General features: G+C 38.5%; 2 protein-coding genes across 12 annotated transcripts in view; one reads left to right on the forward strand and one right to left on the reverse strand.

The window, feature by feature from the left end:
* The window catches only part of CLYBL (citramalyl-CoA lyase), a 187,906-nt gene that overhangs the window by 135,611 nt on the left and 28,535 nt on the right, over positions 1-23,760 (forward strand). For 6 of the 7 annotated variants that reach the window (XM_088159855.1, XM_088159856.1, XM_088159857.1 and 3 more), the window contains 5 exons: positions 152-340; positions 3,880-3,981; positions 5,741-5,834; positions 7,211-7,378; positions 12,433-12,557. In XM_088159855.1, coding sequence (XP_088015981.1) covers positions 152-340; positions 3,880-3,981; positions 5,741-5,834; positions 7,211-7,378; positions 12,433-12,557 — 678 coding nt within the window. Of the gene's footprint in view, positions 1-151; positions 341-3,879; positions 3,982-5,740; positions 5,835-7,210; positions 7,379-12,432; positions 12,558-14,785; positions 14,885-23,760 lie in introns of those variants that run through there. The other variant, XM_088159859.1, reaches the window with a different exon arrangement.
* LOC148224866 (uncharacterized) overlaps positions 1-23,760 on the reverse strand; it is a 139,044-nt gene that overhangs the window by 84,392 nt on the left and 30,892 nt on the right. The window contains exon 1 of one of the 5 annotated variants that reach the window (XM_088159865.1): positions 12,275-12,464. The exons of the other annotated variants lie outside the window; for them this stretch is intronic. The gene's annotated coding sequence lies outside the window, so the exon portion shown is untranslated. Of the gene's footprint in view, positions 1-12,274; positions 12,465-23,760 lie in introns of those variants that run through there. 5 annotated transcript variants of the gene reach the window in all.

Raw genomic sequence — 23,760 nt, forward strand, 5'->3', positions numbered from 1 at the left:
AAGAGTGACAGACATTTTCAGCACACCATTATACTGGCTGTGTAGCTTTTCCCATGTCATTTCAACAAGTTTTCTTCTCAGTGCATTTTTCTGTCAATAGAAAATATGCTTTCTTTTTCTTTTCTTGTGCATCGGATCTCATATTTTGTAGAGAGAAGCAAGACTGACCATAGTGAAAATGCTTGAAGAGTTTGACTTTGGCCATGCTGAAAAGTGTGTCAGGATAAACTCTGTGTCCAGCGGCCTTGCAGAAGAAGATTTAGAGGTGCTTTTGCAGTCCAAGACTCTTCCTTCAAGCATGATGTTGCCAAAGGTTGAAAATGTTGAGGAAATAAGATGGGTGAGTACCAACAACACAGTAGCTTTTGACTGAAGCTGTTGGGCCAGGTTCACAAAGGCGCAGAGATGAATGACTATGAGTTAAGAGGAAGGCTGCAAACACCACATGATGTTGTTGCTTGGCTGAGGTAATTGGGAAGTGCATCCACTTAAATGTGTGTGTGATGTGCTGTATAAAAAGCATATATGGAACACATTTATAAAGAAAACCAGGTGTATTTCTCCCATGGCTGACAAAGATCCAATATTGCTGTCAGAATATATTATCAAAAGTAGAAGGGTAAGTTCCTGATTCTTCTCAGACTACCATAACAAGCAAAATTATTGTCTGTCCAAGAGCCTTAGTTATGTGCATTGGAAGCAGGAGATGGGAAACCATGTTAGCAACATATGAAAAAATGGGTTGGGGGGAAGGTCACTCCTTGGGGCAACTGGGGGAACAAACAGGAAGCTTTTAACTAGTGTTTTTAATTAGCACAGATATTATTTCCTGACCAGTTCTCTACTTCTTCCTTTTTAATTGCTGACAGGTGTGTTTGTGTTTCACAACTGACTTTTCAGCCAATAAAAACCTGAAATGTAAATGGTTGGCATGTCAAATTACTTAAGAAAACTTTGAAATAGGCCTAATTATGCTATAATTGTTTTAATTGTCAAAAAAGAGGGATGCTTGTTTGGATATACCATTATTGCTGTAACACACCAGCAAAGGAATAATGCTTAATTATTCACTTCATATTTTTGCAAACCGCTAGCTGAGCAACTAGCACGCGTGCAAGCTGTGATGAAAGGCAGGCAGGCATATTAGGATCTATTTTAATCTCAGCATCTAACCTTGATCAAACCATGGAGATGGGCCTGGGCACACAATGGAGCATAGCCCCAGATGTTGGGTGTGTGACAGGGCCCGTCCATTCTGTGGCGCTGCCCCTTCAGCCTCCACCACTCGCCATGGAAGGTTCGCCATCCCCTTCCACCAACGGGTAATTAAATTAACCAGAGTGCACCTCTCAGGGTTTACAGCCATGGAAGTGTTAGATGTAGCTTGTCAGTGATGAATATTCATGATACCAAAATGGCAGAGCCCTTGCTGCCACCAAGTAGGTTTTGCAAGGAGATGGGATGCCAGGGCTCTTTGTCCCCTCATCCTCTTCCACTTTCCATCTCACTAACTTTTATTTCTGTCATGGAAAACAAGCCAGCCCCAGAAGCTTCTGCCTTATTGTCCTTCTTTTGCTTCGCTCTCCTTTTGCCCAACCTTTACACACAAAGAACATGCTCTGCCTAACGCCACTGCCTTCTTTTCCCAATCTTCCAAAAATTTACTCCAGCATGATTTTTCAGCCTCCCAGAAGCTGTTTCTTTCCCCCCACGCACACCCGCTCCCCCCCTTCATTTTTATTTATGTGCAGCAGAAAACCTGGAGGCTGATGCACAACTAAAAGATGGGCTTACTTGTTTTCTTTTGTGTGAGAATCTCTTGCTTTCCTTTTGTCCCTAGTGTGGGTACTTGTTTGACTGGCATGGCTTATTGGACTATAACAAGCGTAACTCTCCCTCCTTTGTGGCGGGACAATTCTCCCACAAATCCCGACCAGTGTGCATTCTTCCCGACACACTATTGGGTGTGCACTGGAATTGAAAGAATTGCTGAGGCCTTGCTACTTCATCCCCTCCCCAAGCTTTGTGGGTTTTTTTTTTCCTCCGCCTTCTTTTTTTTTTTCCCTTTCTCCCTGAAATGAACACTTTACCGGGCCGGAAACATTTAATCGTCTCCTTTTGAAAAAAAAAAAAATTAATTGAAACTTCTCCACTCGTTACCTTTTGTATTGGTGCTTATTGCAAATCTTTTACAAGGGAGAGGAAGGGAGGCAATATTTAATTAAATGTGCTTTTTTTTTTTGCTTTACCTTAAAAAAATATATATAGCAAGAATTCCAGGAGTGTGACTTTTTAAATATTTTAAAACAAAACAAGAACTCTGCTCTTTAACTTGCACCTAAATATGCACACAGTAGCACTTTTTACTTGTTTTTTCCTCTTAAAAAATTAAAAACCAAATAGGAGTCTTAAGAAGATATGTTGATATCATTATATTACCTCATTTTCTTCATTTGCCTGGGTGAACTTTACTGTTTTCTGTCACTGTAGTACCCTGCCATACTGTACAGAGTGAATTGAATTGATTTTTTTTTCCTCCTTGCACATTTTTGAGTGGAATTCTCTTCATTAAAGAAAAGTTACCAAGAGGGCCATAGTGATGATGCAGAGCAGAGATGGGAGGGCAGAATTCTTCATCGGAGAAAGCTGTGATTTATTTTGGCCTAATTGTAAAGTTACTGCAAATTGCTGGAAAGCTTTTTTTTCTTCAAGATCTGGGTGATTAGATTTTCCTTCTTTTGGGGAGGGGTGGTGGGGGGAAGCTAAAAGGGGAAATAACACCTCTAATCCAGCTTCTGGTAAATAGGCTGCCAGCTTTTAAAATGAGTTTCCTTTCTATTAGTCAGAATATTATGCTAAGCCTTAAGCATTAGTTTTTTATGTTGCCATAGCAGCCTTATTCCTGCAGGGTTGTGACCTGCGATGATTACAGTACAAAGCTTATAGGGTCTTGAAACCCCCTTTGAAGATGAAAAGTCTTTGATGGTTTATATTTATGCAAATCTCTTAGATATGATTTACCCAACTGAGACTGAATGGAGAGATGATTAAAATTCCCTTTCCTTTGATATCCATTAATAGTCGAATATTCCTTAAATTTAAAATATATGCATATGTGATTTTTTGTCTTTATTTACTAACATTTTTGCAGTACCTGCAATATGTTTATCTTGACGTAAATTACTCAATCTGGACAGACATAATACATTTACAATATAGGGCTGAAGGTTTTTCCCCCTTTTTTTTTTCCCTTTTGAAAGGGGAAAAATCTGTGCAAGAGCTTTTGTATGTTTCCAGATGATAGATTTTGGAATTTGGGCTACCCCACTGGCAGCTCAGAGCTAGCTGTGAACTGGTCTCATGGAAAAAATTGGCAAGCTTTGGTCTTCAAAGAATTAAACTTCCTTTTTAAGGCCTTCCTAGGTAAGCTAAAAAATTATGAAGAAAAGCCTATTGAACAAAAGGGTAACGGTGCCGTAATGAATAATACGGATGCCACTTAGAAGGCTGGAGAGCGCTTCCAGTGATGGCAGTGCTGGACCTGAAACAAAACCGGACCTCAGGTACAGCAGCACTTCATTGTTTTCCAGAGCCCACGGATTTGCATTTCACTAAGCCAGGGTGAGAGGTGCTAAGCTTGGATTTTTTTTTTTTAATTTTTTTTTCCTTGCAAACCAGCCTCCAAATTTAGAAATGTATGGGAATGCTGCAGTTTCAAATCAGAGGCCTTGTTAAAAGCTGTTTTAATTTTTTTAGTTTTCAGGTTTTGGGGTGGGGAGGGGTGTTTGTTGCAGTCAGGTTAATATTTGCCGTGTTGTGTATACATGTAGACTGTTCTTTTTTTTTTCCCCTCTGATAGCTCATTCTGTCTAGTTTTAGTTTTCAGACAAATTCTTACATCACCTAAAAGGCCGAACACTTGTAGAACCAATGAATTTTATCCCCTTTGTGGAAACTGCAATGGGCTTGCTCAATTTTAAGGTAAGAAAGTCTTGAAGTATTCATATTTTGCTGTCTCAGCAAACTAGGATAAGCAGAATACTCCTCAGTATCTCCATAATTTCACGAAGGAAAAGGGGTTAAAAAATACAAAACTTATTGTTCAATCCCCAAAAACATTTGCACATTGAACTATGATGTTTGTATAGTAAAGGCCTTCATAAATTCCAAATAATCCAGTGACAGAACAGTTCCAGATAGTCCACACTAAATAACAAAACCTCTCTTCATTCCTGTTATTCTTTTGAACACACTTGGAGTGGAAATGGGCCTCTCTGAAGATTTGGAATAATCAGTGTTGCAGGCTATTTAGTAGCTGTCGAATGCAACTTTTGTATAACATTTAACTTGAAATAAGAGTTAATCATCATTTCACTGTTGCAAAACTTACATCTTTATAATGGTTTCTACTAATAACATTACAATCAAATTCTATGTTATCATTTCTTTGTGTGTATGATGGAGTGCTTAATGCTAAGATTAGAAACAGAACTATATTTGAATATACTTGAAGAACATGCTCATTTTTTAGGGTCATTTTGGACCAAATCTAATTTATAAATATCATTTTAATATAAATCACTCTCCAACCCTTACTATCGAGTCCAGGTTTTTCAGAAAGGCAAGGCAACGTGGTAATGAAACGGAAGAACTCGTGCAGGCACAAGGAATTCTGCGTTCCCCTCCCAAGCTCTAAGGGAAAAGTTTCAGACCAGCTGAGGACACACAGATCAGAAGTACCTCCAGAAGTACCTCACAGGCAGCCAGATCGTTTGATACAGCCATTTATCTCACAGCACACACTAACCTATCTGCGAGCACGATAAAGCAGTAACCAAATGGACACGCAAACCGGTGTGCAAACACAGAATTAGATTGTATATTAAACCATTGAGGTTTTTCTTCACCTACAGTATTTTATAGTGGAGGTTTAATCTTGCAGTTGCTAATGCTGGCAGGACAGTTCCCTTTTAAAACACACTCTTTTAAGGGATAATTCTGTGTCCCACCAGCTGCCATACAACACCCATTAGTAGAGCTGGTAATTACATGTCTGTCTCCATGTACCTTAGCCTTGTAAGATACTAATATTATCCAAACATCAGTATAAAATAGCAATACTACTCTCCTTATCAAAAAATCTACAGCAGCAAAATTTTTTACTTTTATCTTAATGCTTTTTTGCAGCACTTGTTGCATTTTTAGCTTTCTTAGCTTATATTTAGTTATATGTAGCTGGAGACTTTAAATTGGCAATCCTTCTATCCTGTAAGGAACTTAAAATAATTTTAAACCATTCATATTATTTATTGCATAAAAGAGATTCTAATTTTTATTTCTGTGTCTCACGCAAATATATTGTATGTCAAAATAATCAAATTTAATACTTTTTGTTTGTTTTTACACAATATTTGCCAAATATTTTGTTTCATATCGCTACATAAATAGCTGAAGTAGAGGTCACAGTAACACCTGGAGCATAACGCAAACCAGAAGGTGGGGAACCTGTTATTGATGTCCTGTACTTGCTATCTGGGTGCTTAGGGAAAGCAAAATACTTTTTTCTCTTTCGCTGAGTCATTTTTTAAAGCACTGTGCATTGTCAAGCATCTACAATGTCTTTGCTTAATAAGAGCAATATTCTCAGAAGGATTCTGGTAACACTGAGTTGCTGTAATATCCTCTGTAGTCTCTCTATCCTGCTTTTCTGTAGACATTAATACTCTGTTCTCATTTGAAGGCTGTCTGTGAAGAAGCACTGAGAACAGGATCCCAGGCTGGCTTTCATTTGGATGCAGTTGTCTTTGGAGGAGAGGATTTCCGTGCCAGCATAGGTTGTTACTTGTCTCCTTACTATAAATGTTTATGCACAGCATTTGCATTGTAGAAGCCTGTGAAATTTCTGGCAGCAATAATTAATGACACTTGAGTCTGCATTTTATGTTTTCATTTTTCTCCTTAATTTATTTTCAGTGCGGAATGTACTACTGGCAATTTAAAACTTGGTCCTTGTGTTACAGGGCCCTCAGACTTTCTTGTACTTCGTGCCAGTCAGTACCAAAAGTTAGTGAAAACAAACAAACAAACAAACAAACAAAAAATCACACCTTGTTGAGTCACTGAAATTATTTTAAAATATCATATCTATAAACACCATTCACATGCTTTTTTAGAACTACATTTGAAAGTCCTTAAATTCTGGTGTCCGCTTCACCACTTCTTTACATACAACTGTCACTCAGGCTTTTGACATCAAGCACAAATACTTTCCTGCTACATTTTGCTTTCATAAATTTAGTTTTAAGATATCACATGTCAATACAGCCACATATTCACATGAAAGCACTATTAGTCTTCCTAAAAAATAAAAAGTGCTTCACTATTTCTTTTATGACAGGGCACTTAGCTTCTGATTCAGTTTAAAGATAAAAGATAAAAGCACAGAGCTATGAACTGCTATATTAAAAATAAGTATGTTAATGTAAAAATCAGTATTGCTTGACTAAAATATTCCTTACAGACTGAAAAATCTGTATCTAAATAGTTACCTTACGGTTATTATTGTTATTATTTTTTTCCTACTAGCCTTCACATGAGTATGTTGCTTAGCTGGTAGTCTGTGAGCGCATGAAGTCTCATGAATACTTTTGCTTCTTCTCAGAAGTCATCTACCATCAATTTTTCATTCAAATACTAAAGCTTAAATATTCAGCTTAGGACATCAGTTGTGACAAGAATCAGAACCAAGGAAAGTGCAATTCTATTCTCAGTGTGAATTTTTTAACCATTTAGTTGGACCCAGTATATCAATTTGTGCAAAGCTTCTCTTGCTGTAATGCTTCTCACTGTACATGCAGTAAATAGTAAAATCAAATCATTACTTTCGTTTTATCCAAGTCAGCAGTCCTTATCAGACAAAGCTTCCACTGACTTCAGGCTTCCAACTTCTGATTTAAACGAAATCAAAAATCTGAATTTATAAGCTAGTGTTTAAAGGGACGTTATTTTTTATTTTTGCTAAAGCAGCTTTCTTTTTTTCTTTAGAAGAGTATAATTTTGACTCTATAGTATAGCCTTATACCCCTCTTCTATTTTCTAAATCAGTTAAATAGAATCTCAACATTTCCCTTTTTTTAACATAAGAAATATTTAAAACAGAAAGGTTTAAAACACTCTTGTCAGCTTTTCTTTGTTCTTGTTATTTTCTTAGGTGCAACAAGCAGTAAGGAAACTCACGATATTCTATATGCCAGGCAAAAAATAATAGTCACAGCAAAGGCATTTGGCCTTCAAGCAATAGACCTTGTTTACATTGATTTCCATGATGAAGATGGGCTCCGCAGGCAGTCGAGGGAAGGTGCCTCAATGGGATTCACTGGTACGACTCTGCCTCAAAAGAGCGCGCGTCTTGTTCGGTTTAAATATGTCACTGCCTTTACTGTCACTTAGACAAATAACTTGATTTTTGTTTCAGGTAATTTATTGAAAAACTCATTGGTATCAAGCTCTTCTATGTTTATTATGATCTTTAAAATTGCAGCTGGAAATTTTGCCTGAAAACTCACAGACTGCTTTTTAAAACTGCATGCCATGAAGCGTGTGACTGGTTTTGAAGAGAAGTTGGGGTAGAGGCTGTGCAGTGATTCCTCCCTTCACAGAGCACAGGAGAGGCAATACTGTACTCTGCGATGGCTCCTCCACAACTGGAGCCCTTTCTCTTTGTTTGAACAACAGCAGCAGTTAAAAAATACTTTTTAGGCAAAAAAATTGAGAAGTAAATCTCATATGCTAACTGCTAGGGGAAAGTTATTTCCTTATTGTTTTCTTTGGTTTGTTTTTCATCTCCTGGCTTTCCCCCAGTAAGTGCTGGTGACACCTATGGGTATTGGCAGACAGCAAGAGCAGCAGGCTCCTTGCCCCACAGTCTTGTAATGCAGCCTGTTACCCTGTGATTGGTGTACCAGGTCACTCGGACACCTCACTGGGACAGTACAGCCACCAAAGATTGGGGGATTGCAGTAGAAATCAGCCATTTGACACATGCATTAGTGAATTCTAACGCGCAGGACGAACATTACATTCTTTTTCTCTGACCACCATGCAGGATACACATATGAGAATAGTACATCCCTTAGATTTCTGTTACCAAATCATGAGTCCTGGCAATGCTACCTAGCAAACTCTGGTTTTACAGTTAGCTGCATGTGATACCTTAAAGCACCAAACCAAAAAAAAAAAAGTGCAATTTTAAGTGACTTTGGCATGCCAGTGAAAGAATAGCAAACGATGCTTTTCGGCACAAACTCTGCTTTACTGTCTGTTGAGCTTTAACATTTGCAAACCCAAGTCTTGTTTTGGAGGTGAAATGGTTAGCTCCTCACTGCTATATCATCCACGGCCGTGTGGACTTCCACCCCTCACTCAGCTGCCTTTGAAGTTGGGAAAATAATAGAGCTGCTGAATGGTAGCACCTGCTGACGGCTACCTAGTCTCAACCAATATTTCCTAGCTTTAGGAAAGGCTTGATTTTTGAAAAAACATAAACATCTGAACCTCCTGTTGACAGAATATGGAGTTGCAGGTGCCTAGCACCTTTGAGAGCACTCTTTTTGAATGCTTAATGCACATTTAAATGCTTAACTGAGGCTGCCAATTTAGGAAATTTAGAAATGCTCAGCATAACCAATCCTGATGGTGATTTGGACTCCACTGACTTTATGGTGGAAGTTGTCTGACCTTAGAACAAGGGTCCAGACAGAAGACAAAGAAAAAGGTCACGTAGCAATTTAGGGTGTAAAATTACTTTCTGTCTTGGCTGTACATGTGTCATACTTGCCTTTCCATACAAGGATTAAGGTCTGTGAAAAGTACAGATTTTATTAAGGTGCACTCATAGTACCTGCCCTTTGCCTCCTGCCGTTTTGCAGCTATCATTAACACATTTCCAAAATTCAGCAAACAACCTAACAATCAGTCCAACTGTAATTCGAGATGGGGCAATACTGACTACTGATTTGGTGGGGAGAAAAAAAATTTAATATCTGTTTAAACTAAATCAAAACATCATTTTTCCTTTTCTTCTGCAAAAAGAAAAAAATATTTTAAGTCAATCTAAAATATTTTATTTGTTCTTTGGTTTTTTGCTCTCAGTTTATCTAATATTTTTATAAACTTTCCTGCTTACTTTGATTGAAATAAAATCTAATTTCAAAACTGATAGCAAAATCATGTTTTTCCAAACCTATACAAGTGGGTTTTTTCCAAATCTATATAAGTGAAACATTTTAACATTTCCAATTTCACATTCATCACAGAAAATTACAAATGGGCCTTAGCTTAATCGATGACCTTGTATAAAGTAGAACTATGCATATTGTATTTGCCACTGACAGTTCTCTGATAATGTGAAAGTACTGAAATGTCACCCTAATAACAAGTTCAAAATGTGCAATTCTTCTAATTTTTAAATATAAGATCCCTCCCTGCTACTTTTTTAATAAAGAATCAAAATCATTGAAATCAACAGAACTAAAATGAGCTGAGTCTTGCAAATTGCTCTCATAGCTGGAGAACACTCACTTATTTGCATGAACAGGGCTGAACTCACCACCCTCCAAAGCAATGCAAATCCAAAATATTCAGCAAAGTTATAGGTCCATAAATGTTCCCATTTTAGACCAGTAAAATTGCCCTTAATGTAATCAAATAGCTTCCCTCAAGATTAAACAAACAAAATAATATAATGAAGAATTTACCAGGTATTTAAATATTATTGCAAACCTCACTGCTTATTGCAGCCAAGTTTTCTTTTCCAATTATCTTAAAATCAGCCTGGTTTTTAAAATCAGCCTGGTTTTCCTTCAGTAAGTGTATAAACATAAAATCAAATGTTTTTAAATGTAATCCAACCAAATTAATAGTCCTTTCATTTATATTTTTATAAAATTGTATATATTTATATATCCATAGACATCCATCAAGATGTTTTACACTACCTGTGGACTTTAAATCACTGTGTTGCCTATATAAATGGGCATAGGTTTTAGGAATGTTTATGTAAAAAATTAGGTAAACCTTACCATAAGCTTTAACAGCTGACTTAGTCATTATAAAAGTCCTGTGCTACATGCTGAGAAAGCAGATATAAACGCGAAACAGTCTAGGTGTCCTCTCTTTTTCAGTCTTTTGTAGAAGACTAAAATGACACCATCATACAGTTACCTAAAAGACTTGACAAGTATTGATTTAAAACACAATATATCAAGTGGTACTGTAAAAAGGATTTCGTGGTCATAAATTTTAATGTCTTCCAATTTTGCACTCTCTCAGTAACTTGTCAATAACAACAATTCTGTTTAAAATATTTACTTCATTCCTGCATGGCATTATATCTGCAATACAGTTATTTGGATAAATAGTCTATGACAAAAATCAACCAAGTGTTATAAATCAAAAGTTAGATTATATTCTCCCTAAATTGTTCAGTAGTGTTTTAATAATTAAAAGCATAGTTTACTACTATAGGTATCTTTATCAAAAGCAAGCCTTTTTATATAAATGTTTTACACTTTAAAAAATCATATATATGTATTTTTAATTTTGTTATAATTAGAGATTGACTTCAAATATAATTTAAAATATGCTCAACATTTTTTTTCAGAAAGTTAAGCTCCTTAGGATTTTTCAAGAAATTGTTGTACACACTTCAATTTTGCAATTAATGGTTTAGCTATGGAGAATTTGTTGTATTACAAATAAGGAACATCATCAGCTTATTAATTATGGCATTTTATTAAAATTACTAAAAAATCTCTGAGTAGACCTAAGATAAAACACATTAGTTTAAAAAAATTATTCGTGTAATTTCTTTCAAAAATTATAGCTCTTAAGGGGGATTAAGCTTTTACCTATATTTAAGGTATTTTAAAAATAGTTGTGATATTGAAATTTTAAACTAATATTTGCATGCCTGTAAAATCATAAACTAAACGTTGTTTAACAAGAAATAAAATTGAGCTACTTATGGCTTTTTAGCAAAGGAACGTAGCAACACCAAAGGACTACTATTTCTTTGCTCATTTAATTAAGTAGAGGTCCTTTGTACTCCAGGTTATCACTCTGACCCACTGCAGTCTGATGAAAGCAATCCCAGGGATTTTTGCAGTGGTTATTTCGTTGAAAATAGGTGTATTCCTGCGCTCATGCGTGAGACTTCTCAGATCCAGTGATGGGCTGATCCCTAAAGTACAGCTGGCTTGGTGTCAGTGAGAGCACGGGAGCGGACCCCGTTGTGCAGGAAACCTCCAGAGGTCCTGACATTTCCAACTTTTCCTGGCAAAGTGCAAAAACCTCGCTCGCTCAAGAGGCTGCGGCGGCGGCAGGGCTGTGGGACCCTCGGTCTGCAGGGCACTGCTCACTTGCTGGCAGCCTTGCAGGATCAGGCTCATCCCTCTAACTAGTTTTGTTGTCTGGCACCGAGGAGAGTCATTTATTCCGAAGGAAGCTGGGAATTACGGTAGCCTCTCTTTATTAATACGCCTTAAAAGCAAACCACAGAAATCACGCCGGTCTGTGAAATTCCCATAGAAATGGACTAATAACGTCAAACGCTGCACTTTTTAAAGTGTCAAACAAATTAGACATGTATTTGTTTTAAGGTAGCTAAATTCAATCACAGATTAAAACGGATTATGTGGCTGTCTATTCACGTTTGAAAATCTCTAGTGAAAAAGGCAACATCTATTTTTATTTTCTTAACTTATGTTTATACAAGAAAGGATTAAAAAAACTGCTTCATAAAACCTCAGGGCACTGCTGGTGGTTGTTTGCTATACCAGTGACTAAATAAATATTGCAGCCTACCTGCAACTACCAATAATTGCAGCAACAACACTTTAAACAACATCGAGGATTATATCATGCCAAGCCAATACTGTGAATTTAGGGAATGATCCTTAGGATACTGGTAACTTTTCAGCCCTGCTGAAATCTCTTGCCATCTTCTTCAGATTTCATTTTCTGAACACACTTTAATACAACTTATTTAAGAGTGGCTAGAGCTGTTATTTATATAGTCAAATTCAGAGATGCAGTATACTTAATTGTTATTGACTGCCCAAGACAAAACAATTGCACCTGAAACGACTGAGAGAAGATGTATGGATCAAAATGGGAAGGGAAGAGAAAGAATCGTGGGTTCTTTTAAACTATACTGAATGCAAGCATAGCACAAGGTATTCTTACTCTTAAAATAATCTATCCAAAAGCTGTCTACCTGTTTTCCAGTTTTAAAAATAAAAGAAACCAAGTAAAATAATTAGTTAGAGAGCAAGAAAGTCTGCAAGGCATATGAGAGCCTCAAGTGGTTGGAACATTTTGCTTGAACATCTGTTTGTCGATGCATGATTCTGGTATTATTAATCTTCTTTGTAGGTAAGCAGGTGATTCACCCCAACCAAATTGCTGTTGTCCAGGAACAGTTCTCTCCGAGCCCTGAAAAAATAAAGTGGGCACAAGAACTGATTTCTGCTTTTGAAGAACATCAGCGATTAGGCAAGGTAAATATTTTGTTAATATGCCATAGTGGAACCAAATTTGAATAATATTTAAGATTTAGAAAGGTCGGTGATGGCTCCTTGCTTTTATCTTACAAAGTGTGCTGTAACGAAGAGAATTGCTTGTAAAATCTGTCTCTGGATAGCATATATTATAAATTTATCACTTCCCAATATATTTAGAAATAGAATTGCTATCTTTTCCTTCCCCCCCATTTTAACTTTAATTCTTTGATTACACAGCCTTTTGAGTACCTGCAGGTATCTACAGCATCGGAGAATTAAAACTGCTTCTCCATTATGCTGCAGAATCACAGTGTTACTGTCAGAGGAAAATATTTGCAACCAAAAGTCAGGTAGCCTGGCAGAGGACTCAGACTGCTTGCACAGACATAATTTATGGAAAGAAATAAATGGATTAGGAAGCCTTCGGTTTCTAAAAGAATCTCTATGTCATTAAACCTGTTTCACTTTTGGGGGTTTGATCCCTCAAACATGCCCAGTAGTAACTGAATGTACTTTTGAGTGAAACTGCTTGCAGATTGTGGTTCTTAATCATTAAAAATGGGAATGTTTTATGTGCATTTGTACCAATTGCTGGACCTGAATTTTGGATAGAAGAGAAAGCAAATTAACACTAGAATATGATTGTTCCTAATTTAGTGCATCATTGAGTCTCACGTTTCCTGCTCTGTGGGTTTCTGCTATGTAAATATTGCGGTGGTGATGCACAATCTGTCTCCACTTTGTGCCAGTAATACTTAAATTAGGGGTCGCCTGAAGGAAGATTTTATGCTAGTTGCGGCATTGTCAGTTAATTATCTTAAAGGTTATTTGCTATAATCCAGTTTGCCTCTTTTTGAAAGAAAAAAAAAGTTGCAGCCAAACATGTTTATCTTAGTCTCAGCCAAGCCTGGGCTAGTTAAAATGGAAAGTCATAATGTCAGAATGAGAAGTGCAGATGAGTGGGAATGGTTCACACGTGCTTGTGTGGCATTCAGGTAGGAGACAAATCCCTCTGGTCGAGAAGTTAATCTATAAGACTGTGCACAGGGTCTCACTTTCACTGGTGTCATATAAATGTTTTCTGCACATTTTTTTCCACTTTCTGGTGGATTAGAAAAATTGGGATGTCTGCCTTCCCTGTTGCCCTGCATTTCTGGTACTGTGGATGTTGTACATTAAAAATGCTGCAAAGGTCAAAACAGAAATTATGCTTTCTTCTCAGAGTTAAAGTGTGACAAGACATTTGCTACTGCTCTGCCCTTCTCCTATGCTGGTCTATTGCATCCCCTTTGTGGTACCTGGCTGTTTTCAGTACAGCCATGACTATGCTGTCCAGAGCAGTGATTTCAGGGTCACTATTAGGATGCTGTATGCCTGGATCTCTTTGTTCTCTCCCCCTCAATTTTGAAATGTAGCTCTCTTCATGCAAACAATATAGAAATAGAAAATACGTGACTGGTTTTGCCCATTATTCTGATTTACCAGGCTTGGCTCCCTTACAAAAGGCATCGTTACAAACATACTGCTGGTGCAAATGTGTAGGCAGGTACATGCAGCAGGAAAAAAGTCAAACGACTTACTCAGCCAAATATTTTTTTATTATGTGTTTAATACTACTCATTCAGCTGAGTTTAGTGTCAGAAACTCATCTAATGAACACCCCTGTCATATGAACAGTTGACTAGGAGACTGGACCAAATTTAACTCTAGTCCCAGTATCACACAATCATTAAGTCAAACGTTTAATATTGAATAATTTAATGTTAGGCAAGCGTTACTCTTTAGATTTGTTTTGAAGCTGCTATTTTACTGACATAATGCTGAGGTTTTCTGTTTATATCAGCTATTAAGGGGGGGGGGTATTTGGGTTTAGGGGATTTTTTTCTCTTCATAAATGCTTTTAAAATATGTTATAAGCTTCTATAATCAGCTGCAAGAGCAAATTTGCTGAGGGTTTGTGGTGCAGGCTATTTTTTTTACCAACCAGGTTGAATGCTTCATGTATTTTTGCATGTAGCCGTCTATCAATAAAAAAGGACTGGCAGGTTAATATGTGAACTTCTGGATCTCGTAACACTGTCTCATTACTGGATTTTATAACAAAATTGGAAAAATAGTTTTCCATGTAATGCTGGAAACTCATTAACTGAGTTTCTAATTTGCTATTATGACTGCGTCAGTGAGAAGAGCTTGGACAGTCTGATTACTTAATTTTTTTTCCAAAGCAAACATATCTCACTGAGGGATCCTCTCACTCCACATCCTAACGACATGCTAAAATGTGAGTAATAACTCTTCCCCTACCACCTCCTGGCAAATGCTCCACACAGCGGTTTCAGTAATCCTCGTGTCCTAATGAAACACCTCTTCTGTTTTCCTTTCCCTTTTATTATATTAAAGTGTTCATGTCAGTAAGGCTAAAAATATAGCTGTGGTTAATATGGTTGAGACTTGCATGGTTTTACCATGTTATTAATCAAAGTTGAAAGCCTGGAAAAAATAAATGTGAGGGATTTGTGCAGCTGTTTGTGTGGTAGATAAGTTACTGTTCTGCAGTCTCTGGGATCATAGTTTGCTATTAATTTGGTTTAAAGTTTGATGCCCTTCATTAACAATATTTTATATTAAAATACAGTAATAAGCTTTTATAATCTATTCTGATTTGAGACCTACAATTACCATAATAATATTCTTTTGAAAGAAGGCTGAACGAGGCTACTTCATCCTGGACGCTGAAATGCTTTGACATAGTAGCCCCCAAACGTGAGTATTGAGGTCAGGAAAAATTAGGATCTCAGATGAGCACTGTGGAAATAGAGATGCTGTGGCAGTGTCCAAAAAGAAGGAAATTACAGAGCTAACCAGCTAGCCAGAGGTATTTGGGCTTGCCTTACGGACATAGTCCTGTTTGAAGGGTTGCTTTGATTTGGTTTCTAGGTTGTTTCGTTTGTGGGGCTATTTTTTACATTTCTAATCTAACTAAAAATGGCATATCTAGGAAATAAATGGTAATGTTGTATTTTGAACAAGTAGAAACAAACATTGAAAAATACATTTTGTACTTTATTCAACTATTTATTAAGTGCTCTCTTTTGTCTAAAACTTTGAGATCTAAAACTGGAAAGTGCTTAAAAAGAAAAGTGTTGTTTCCAGGTCATTTCAATATTTTTCCAGTGGAACTGCCTTGCTAGGGAATATGATTTTCAAAATTAAAATATTCATCCTAAAGAAAGCAGAAAAGGCAGAAAATGTAAATATAAAATAGATGTCAGTGTGCTCAAAAATAAAAAAAAAAAAAGGTGATAAATATGATTCCAGTAGTCTAAAGGACAGTTTCTGTTTGAAATTTCTAAAGCATTTGTACATTAACCAGGGAAGTGATCTTATAAATACAGATTAATGGAATCTAAGGGGGGGTACAGTTAGTGGGAGAAGTTATTAGCCTATTTTAAGAAAAAGATCTCATTTCTAACAATGAGGACATAATAGCCTTTACTATTTAGGCAACTCCTGAGTTTTACATTACCAGTACACTGGATACAGGACTGTATCTCTTCTGTAAGTAATTAGTGTTTATATATGACAAAAATGTAAGACATTGAAAATGCGTTTTTAAGCCATTCAATGTGTAAGTGTGTCAGGCACAATATGATTATTGAAATAAAATCTTCCCAAATTGCCTTACTTTTAAATAAAATTCAAAACATAAGGAAAAGCAGAAGAATAAAGTAAAAAGTTGATTACATATTTATCTCACATATTAATTGACAAATGCTTTCAAAGCACCCACATATTAAACTAGAGAATAACTAAATGCTGCTGCCAAGGTCACTTGTCAGGTAAGGATTGATTAGAGTTAAGGTAAGTATATCACAAACCCAAGTTGTAATATGGGTTGAATATTTAAATCCCATAGAGCAAATCTAAAGAAATATTTGTATATGCCACATACAAATGCACAGAGTGCTTCTAAGAAGACCTTCAGCATATGTTTCTTGCATTATATTCTGTGTCATTGTATATCATGTTCCCAGCAGCTGAGGAATAATATATTTGAACTCCAGTGATTTGGCAAGCTATACAGTTTCATTTACGGATGTTTCCAGGATTATGAAAAATCTTAGGAATGCATTTATTTACACAGCATCAACCCAACAAAGGAATGGAAATTTCCAGCAGTGGCTCTCTTATAATGCTCTTTGTTTAGGAAAAGCTATCCCAAGCCACTGTATCTTAGAGACGATGCGCCCTCGTGCTTCGGCCAGCTCCAGTTTCCACTGCCTTACAGGGAGGTCTCTCCCAGCTTTCTTCCCTCTCCTGGCTGTGCCATGGACCCCAGGAGGGCTCCCCAGCCAAGTGGGATCCACTCTATCTCAATCCAGTCCGTGGTTGCTAGGAAAGTGGGACCTCTTGGAAGGGATGCATGTGAGCTTCCCTCTCGCATGGGGCTGTACCATCAATCCACAGGGATTATATTGCACTTTACAGGGAAATTATATCTCGGGGCTTTATGTAGAGCTGGGAGTGAGGGAGCAGCCCAGGCTCCCACTCCTCTTGCCCAGGACAGACTGCTGAGTTTTGAGGTGCCACCAAGCAAGCTGGATCCCATCCCAGGGTGACAGTGGCAGCACAGGGTACCTCCGTGTGTGCTGGGCTGCAGTGCTGCCAGCCCTCCCTCCGAGAGCACAGGGCATGTGCTGTCCTTTATGTTAATTAGGCAATGTGTATTCCTTTCACTGCAGAGTGGGGAATTCAGGAGTTTGTGATAAATTGCCACCTTTAAGGAGCACCAGCCTTAAGTCTAGGCTCAGGTGCATCTCTATGCAAAGATGAAGAGTGCTGGTGGGATTTAAGCATGGGCCACAGTTATGTTGTTTATCTTTTTTTAAAGTGGCCAAATGAAATTTTAATGTCAAAACTGAGATCGAGAGAGCTCGTGTTAGTACTCAAAATTTCTCTATACACTTTTAGTATTTGAAAAATGCTTTATAAATGTGTTTTGTGTCACGGTTGAAGGCTTTTCTCTTAGAAAGATCCATCTGGGGCAAATTTTGAACCTCTACAATAGAGCAGAAGGGGCTGTAATAGCTAATTGCTTGTGCTATACTGGTTCCTACATTGGTGCAATCAGTCCTGAGGGAATTATGCCAGGTGGGAAGAGAAGGAGACAGATTTTACTACATGGGGCTGCTAAAGCTTCTAAGCAGGGCAGAAACTCATACAAAAACATTTTCTTGCCAGCTTCTGCCCTTCCCACTCCCCAGCAGGCATTTGGTGGCTCTTAATCTGTTTTCCTACACTCATTAAAGACCTATGTCCAAAACGTAGAGGGAGAAGGACTTGGATGGCACATTGATATTTCCCATGGGGAAAAGTTTCACTTCTGAGCTGGGAGCAGGATGGATCTGTGTGCCTCCATAGCCTTTCCACCTGGAGCTAGCCCCTGGATGAGGCAGCTGCTCCTGTCCCAGGGGATACAGGCCCTGCAGAGGATGGCACCTCTCTGGGCTCCTCCTCAGCAAGGCACAACTCCTCCATCCTTGTTGGCTCAAGGAGGTAAATGCAGGGTGAGTTGCTTTTGGAAGGGCCATGCTGTGTCGGCACATTCCCAGGCGATGCTTGGCTATGAGCATGGAGTGGGAAGACACCCAGCACTGCAGACACCTGCCCATCATCGTGCCAAAACCTGCTCTGCACCAAGAAACCCACCAAGGCAACTACCCACCTCCAAAATCCCTGTTTAAAAAGCATGAACAAGTGCTCATGAGCCTCATTTCAATTTCCAAAGCAGGATCTAACTAGAGAGGTAATGTTCTGACCAGATGGCTCTTTTTAAGCCTTACTGAGGGAATTCAGAAGCCTGTGCAGCCAAAATATTGTTTCAGTTAATTTAAGTAGCAGCAGTCTTGCTGCCTTGTCACTCCTCTCTGTGCTAGCCAGCTTTTTCAGGGACCTGGAGTAGCTTTGTGCAAAAGCTCTGTTGGTTGAAATAGAGAATCACAGTAAAAAATAGCTGTTCAATCCTATTCAGAAAATGAATCTGCAATTAGAAGAAAACACGGAATACAAAAATATGGGCAATTCAGTGCTTGTTGGTAGAACAAGCCTCACTATTATTATTTTTCTCAACTCCATTGTATTTTGCAGCTACCTTTCTCTTCGGTATCAAATGCCGTCTGTGTGCCCTGTAGTAATTTACTTTCAGATTGAATTTTCTAGATTATATTTAACAAATTGCTTCCATGTCTCTAAACCTTAAGTTAATTCCAAATTACTAAATGAAGGGTATATGAGGATCCTAAAGTCTTAATATCAGTTACTTTTCACTTTTCTATATAATAACCATGATGTTCACTAGGGAGAAAAAATGCATGGTTGGATAGGCTGTTTGTCCAGGAAGCTGCTTTTGTGCTATAAAATAAAGATTTACTTGGCAGCAGCAAGTGTGCTCTCTAGGATTCTTCCGTTCCCAATACAGTATAAGACAGAGAATGAAAACCAGTGGATAATATTCCTGACTTCTAGAACTTTCCTCCGATTCTTTAATTTTAATCCTTCCTGCTATAGAGGAGTACACAGGAAGGCAGCAACCACAATGAAAAGGTAACTAAAGAAAATGCAAAGACAGCAATAAAAAAACTCTCGTATCTGACTCTCATTCAGGGATCTTAAATAGATTGTTTGTTCAGGCAGAGGGAGCGACTTTGGTGGCCTGAGGAGTTTCTGGAGCTGGACCAAGAAGCATCTCCATGCCCACCCTAGCTGAAAGGGCTATCCCTGGTGGTTCAGGCAGCTTGGGGGACTGCAAGATGGAAAAACAGCTTGTCTGGCTCACACAGCAGGGCAAAACCCTTATATATGGGCTGGAAACAGTAGTGCCAGGTGGAGAAGAAATGAAGGACCTTGTAGGTCCTTGTTCTTCATCTTTCCTGCCCCACTGTGGACTTGAAGGATCACAAAGTCCTTTCTACCTGTTGAGCTTTAGAAAGAGTTTCTTCTGTCAGAGTTCTTGCACTGCTGCTCAGGAGTTATTTGAGGCAAAAATCAATCTCTATTTCATGTGGTTGTTGCTCTTTCTTTCTTGACCTTTTGTGTCCTTCCATCTGCTCCTAGAGGCAGAAGCATATCTCAAACAAACAGGCCTGCTTCTGGCTTTACAAACTGATTTATCCTCTGAACTCACTGACTACTTCTACTCCACTGGAAGATTACACTGGCAAAAAGAAACAAAAGGTAGTGATTTCTAATGTTTTCTACATACCAGCAAAAAGGCTACAGAAACTTAATGGTAATGATACTTTGCAGAATTCGCTCCCTCCCCATGCACACTTCAACAGATCAGAAACCCACTGAGCATCTCCTCTTGCCAAGAAGATATCTTTGACAAACCTTTTCAGGGATCATTTCTTTTCCCCAAAGATTTTGTGTACAAGTGTCTTTCCACCCATAATGTTGTTACGGAAAAGGGCTGAATGTGAAAGGGTCCAGGGGAGAGGCTAGGGAAATACGTAGCCCAAAAAGCTTTGTCCATAAAGCCAGAGATATGTGTGAGCATGCTCTGGAGGCAGGACAGGCCTGAGCAGAAAAGAGAAAGGCATAATCTTATCACAGTCTGGAACATACTCTCAGTTGACCCAGATTTCACTGAACACCTCCTAGAAGCTCACTAACCTTTGGAAGTTCATTATGAGAAGGTAGAATCATGACCCAGCTCTTAATGACAGGTCTTTGGCTACCACTTGCAGAAGAAAAAAATTAATTAAACCTGCATTCAGCACCATCACAGCTGTTAGCTCTTGACTTCCCCAAAAATATGGTCTCAACCTTCTGTTTCAAGAGAAATCATTCCTTTGTATTGAGGATAATCACTCCTCCCCCAGGCACAGACCCAACACCATTTGCTGTGACCAGGCTTCTCTTCTCCTTTGTTCATTACCTGTAAGCAAATCCAAGCGTTCTTTTTAAGCCCCAAAGCAAAGACTTCCAAATTTCCTCTGCAGGGAGTCACTTAAACAACGTGTATTTTCATTAATCCCAGGGGAATTATCTTCCTGAATGCCATGCTTTTTAGGGGGAGCCTTTGCCATCCACCTGCTCCCTTCCCTCCTCAGAAGATCAAATCTGCCATGCTTGCAGAACACAAAACTCTTATTTCCTTATAACAGCTGATATTATACAGGATTAGAGGTAATGTTCTCAGACCCAAGCAGATTTTAATGCATTTATTCCTTGTATTTTTGTTGTCTCCAAAAAGTCGTAACTAGACATTTGGGTTTCAGAAGTGGACGAGACACTGAATTACCATATAAAGAACTAATGTTTCTCAGATAACTGTGGACCAAAGATTTCTTGTGTCTGTGGACTTGAGGCCACTTGTCTGTATGGGTTAGGAGGGACACAAGGTTTGCCCTGGCCAGCTGGCATCACCCCTTCTGCTTATTTCCATGTAGCCTGGCATCTGTCCGTGAATGCTGACACACATCACCAGGGTTGGAAGGGGACTTACATAAGTACTTGTTTACACAATGGCTGTATTCACACACAGCCTCTGGCCCGGGTTACCAGAGCAGCGTGGGAGCTCTGTTTGACTCACGACATCTCCTAATGATGAAGGACGTGGAGGAGAGAAGGGCGGCTGGCTTGTTGGACCCCTTATGCCCATTCCTCCCATGTCCTAGATGCACATCCCGTCCAAAGACAGCCCAGTAGGACAAGGAGATAACTAGACTGCCACACACTCTGCAGGGATTTGGTCTGCAAAGGAAAGTATTGCAAAACTGTTGAGAAAAGTAATTGGAAAAAACCCAAATCTTTATTGGTGGGGCACTGTTTCTAACTGTGTGACAGCAGAGTACTGTCCTACGACCTCCCCTCACTTGTGAGACTGTCATACAATCAGTAATCCCCTAAGTGGAAGAGGGGGTTTTAGCAATTCCATAAGCATTAGATAACCCCTGTTTTAGACCCATACTTAATTCAAAATTCAGCAGCAGGTGATTTCTTATCCATATTGCAGTTTCCTGGAACATTATCTTGTCTTGCTTTTCCTTTTTTTTCCACTGGTCTAGCTACCTAGAATGTCTCCCATGCCAAAGCCTTACCTACTCTCCAGGATCCCCAATCCCCTTCAAGCCTGCCATCTAAGTAGCCTGACTAGATCCCCAGAGTAAGATGCTTTTGAAAAAATCAGCTGTCTCTATACAGTGGCCTAGGACAGCCCATGTATGGACACACACAACAAATAAATCTAGTGCTATTAGCTATATTCTTTCATCTGATGCAAGACAATTGGGTTTTTCTTTCTGCTGTAGACAAGCCATGATCTTAATGTAACCTATATAAATATCTTTTAGAAAATCCTGGTAAATGTCACATGAGAGTTAAAGTTGTTGGCTACATGTATGGTGAGATCAAGGCATCAAATCAAAGGTGTATTAGCAAAGGCTGGACACTGATTGAGTGGACCACGGCAGTGGCTCCAAAAACAGAGCACAGAGTCTCAAAACTGATGGTCATGCTTGTAGTCCCATCTTCCAACAGACAGGGAGCCAGTAGATGTTTTGGAATTTACAGGAGTTATTTGGTACTTCAAAATTTACCTACTTCCTGTGTCTTAGGGAAACCAATCTTCATATTCAGTAACAATGCAGGTGATTAATAGATTACAGTGGTCTAAGAACTGAGGGTCTGCAGTAACGCTCTTAGTGAGCTCGTTGCAGTCATCAGGACCGATGTGGTTAGAGGCACGGGTAACCACAAATTGAGCAAATGCTGAGGAAAAAGCTGTGAGCATTCCCAGGTGCAGGAGTACATCTAATTCTTCTGTATTACCAACCAAAGGGGACTAGCTCGTCTGATCACTGTCCCACATGTCCCAGAACAATTATTGTTTGACTTTAATTAACACAAATACTTTATAATACACAACTCAGAGATAATTGTGTCACATTACTATGAGGTGCCTCAAATGTTCTGTATCATGATAGTTTTATCCTGCTCATTTCTCTCCTTAATCCAGTGGTACATATAGAAATAAAATGTGGTGAGGGTAAAACCCCATGTAACACTGTGTATCATATAAAAAGGTTTCAGTACAGATGAAGAAGTATAAAACTTTACATTCCCTGATCTGATGGAAAAATATAAGGGTACCTGACTTGCCATTCTGTCCATCCCCTGTGTAGTCAAAGTCAACACAATTCCATATATAACACAATTCCATTTTACCCATGATAAACACTAACACCTGTATCATTTCTTCCCCTCTTCTGGTTCCACCAGAAAATATTAATCTTAGACAACACTGAAATCATGGACCCTGAATCCTGTCCATTTAACTTCTAGAAAGGTAAAATGCTTCTTGCCACTAAAAACCAATATTACTCTGGCTATGAAATGGTCTTACAGATTTATCAAGCTCTTAACTACTCCCAAAAGTTTCACAAAGTAAATGTTCCCAAATACAGAAGGTCTTTGTGTTTTAGGAAACATTGCATTGATGTGTTCATCTTTTGCCATGGCAAATGGCAGCCTAATGCTGAGACTCTTTCTGTGACTTGATACATGTCATTTCTTATAGGTAGAGGAAATCTTTAAGAATGACATATAGATATAACAAGAGCCATATTCGAGATCCATGGCAGGATGCAGCCAGGGCTGTATTCTAAATTGTCAGAGAAGAGCCCTCAATTACATGTTGAACTTGTCTAGGTCTGAGCTGTGCTGGAGTGGCTGCATTTATCTAAAAGGAAGTTCATGTGATACAAGCATAAAATTTGCCAGACTGGTGTGTTACAAAGTTTGGTTCTGCATCTCTTCAGTCTGTCCACAACCACCTGGAAATTTGTTGCATTTGTTCTTCTTATTGCACAACTGATTTGCCCTCCTTTATCATAAGCCTGTCTCTTCATGTCCTGACCTGTGAAAATGACTGTTCTCTGTCAGCTATGCCTTATGGCTTCTCTTGCCTGTAAGCTGGATCCTTGCATCACTCGGAGCTGACCATTCTGAATTCCCATTTTTCCAAGACTATCATTTGCCATCACCTTCTGAGGAAAAAAAAAAAAAGCACGTAGCAGCCTAGCAGCTGTCTATAATTTTAATTCACTTGCAGCTGATTTCTATATTTGCTAAATCTTCTTTTTTCTATCCTCACAGCACTTTAGGATATAGTGAAATTTGAAGTAGAGCTATTAAGACC

This window comes from Sturnus vulgaris, chromosome 2 (assembly GCF_052056855.1).
Source record: "Sturnus vulgaris isolate bStuVul1 chromosome 2, bStuVul1.hap1, whole genome shotgun sequence".
Lineage (NCBI taxonomy): Eukaryota > Metazoa > Chordata > Aves > Passeriformes > Sturnidae > Sturnus > Sturnus vulgaris.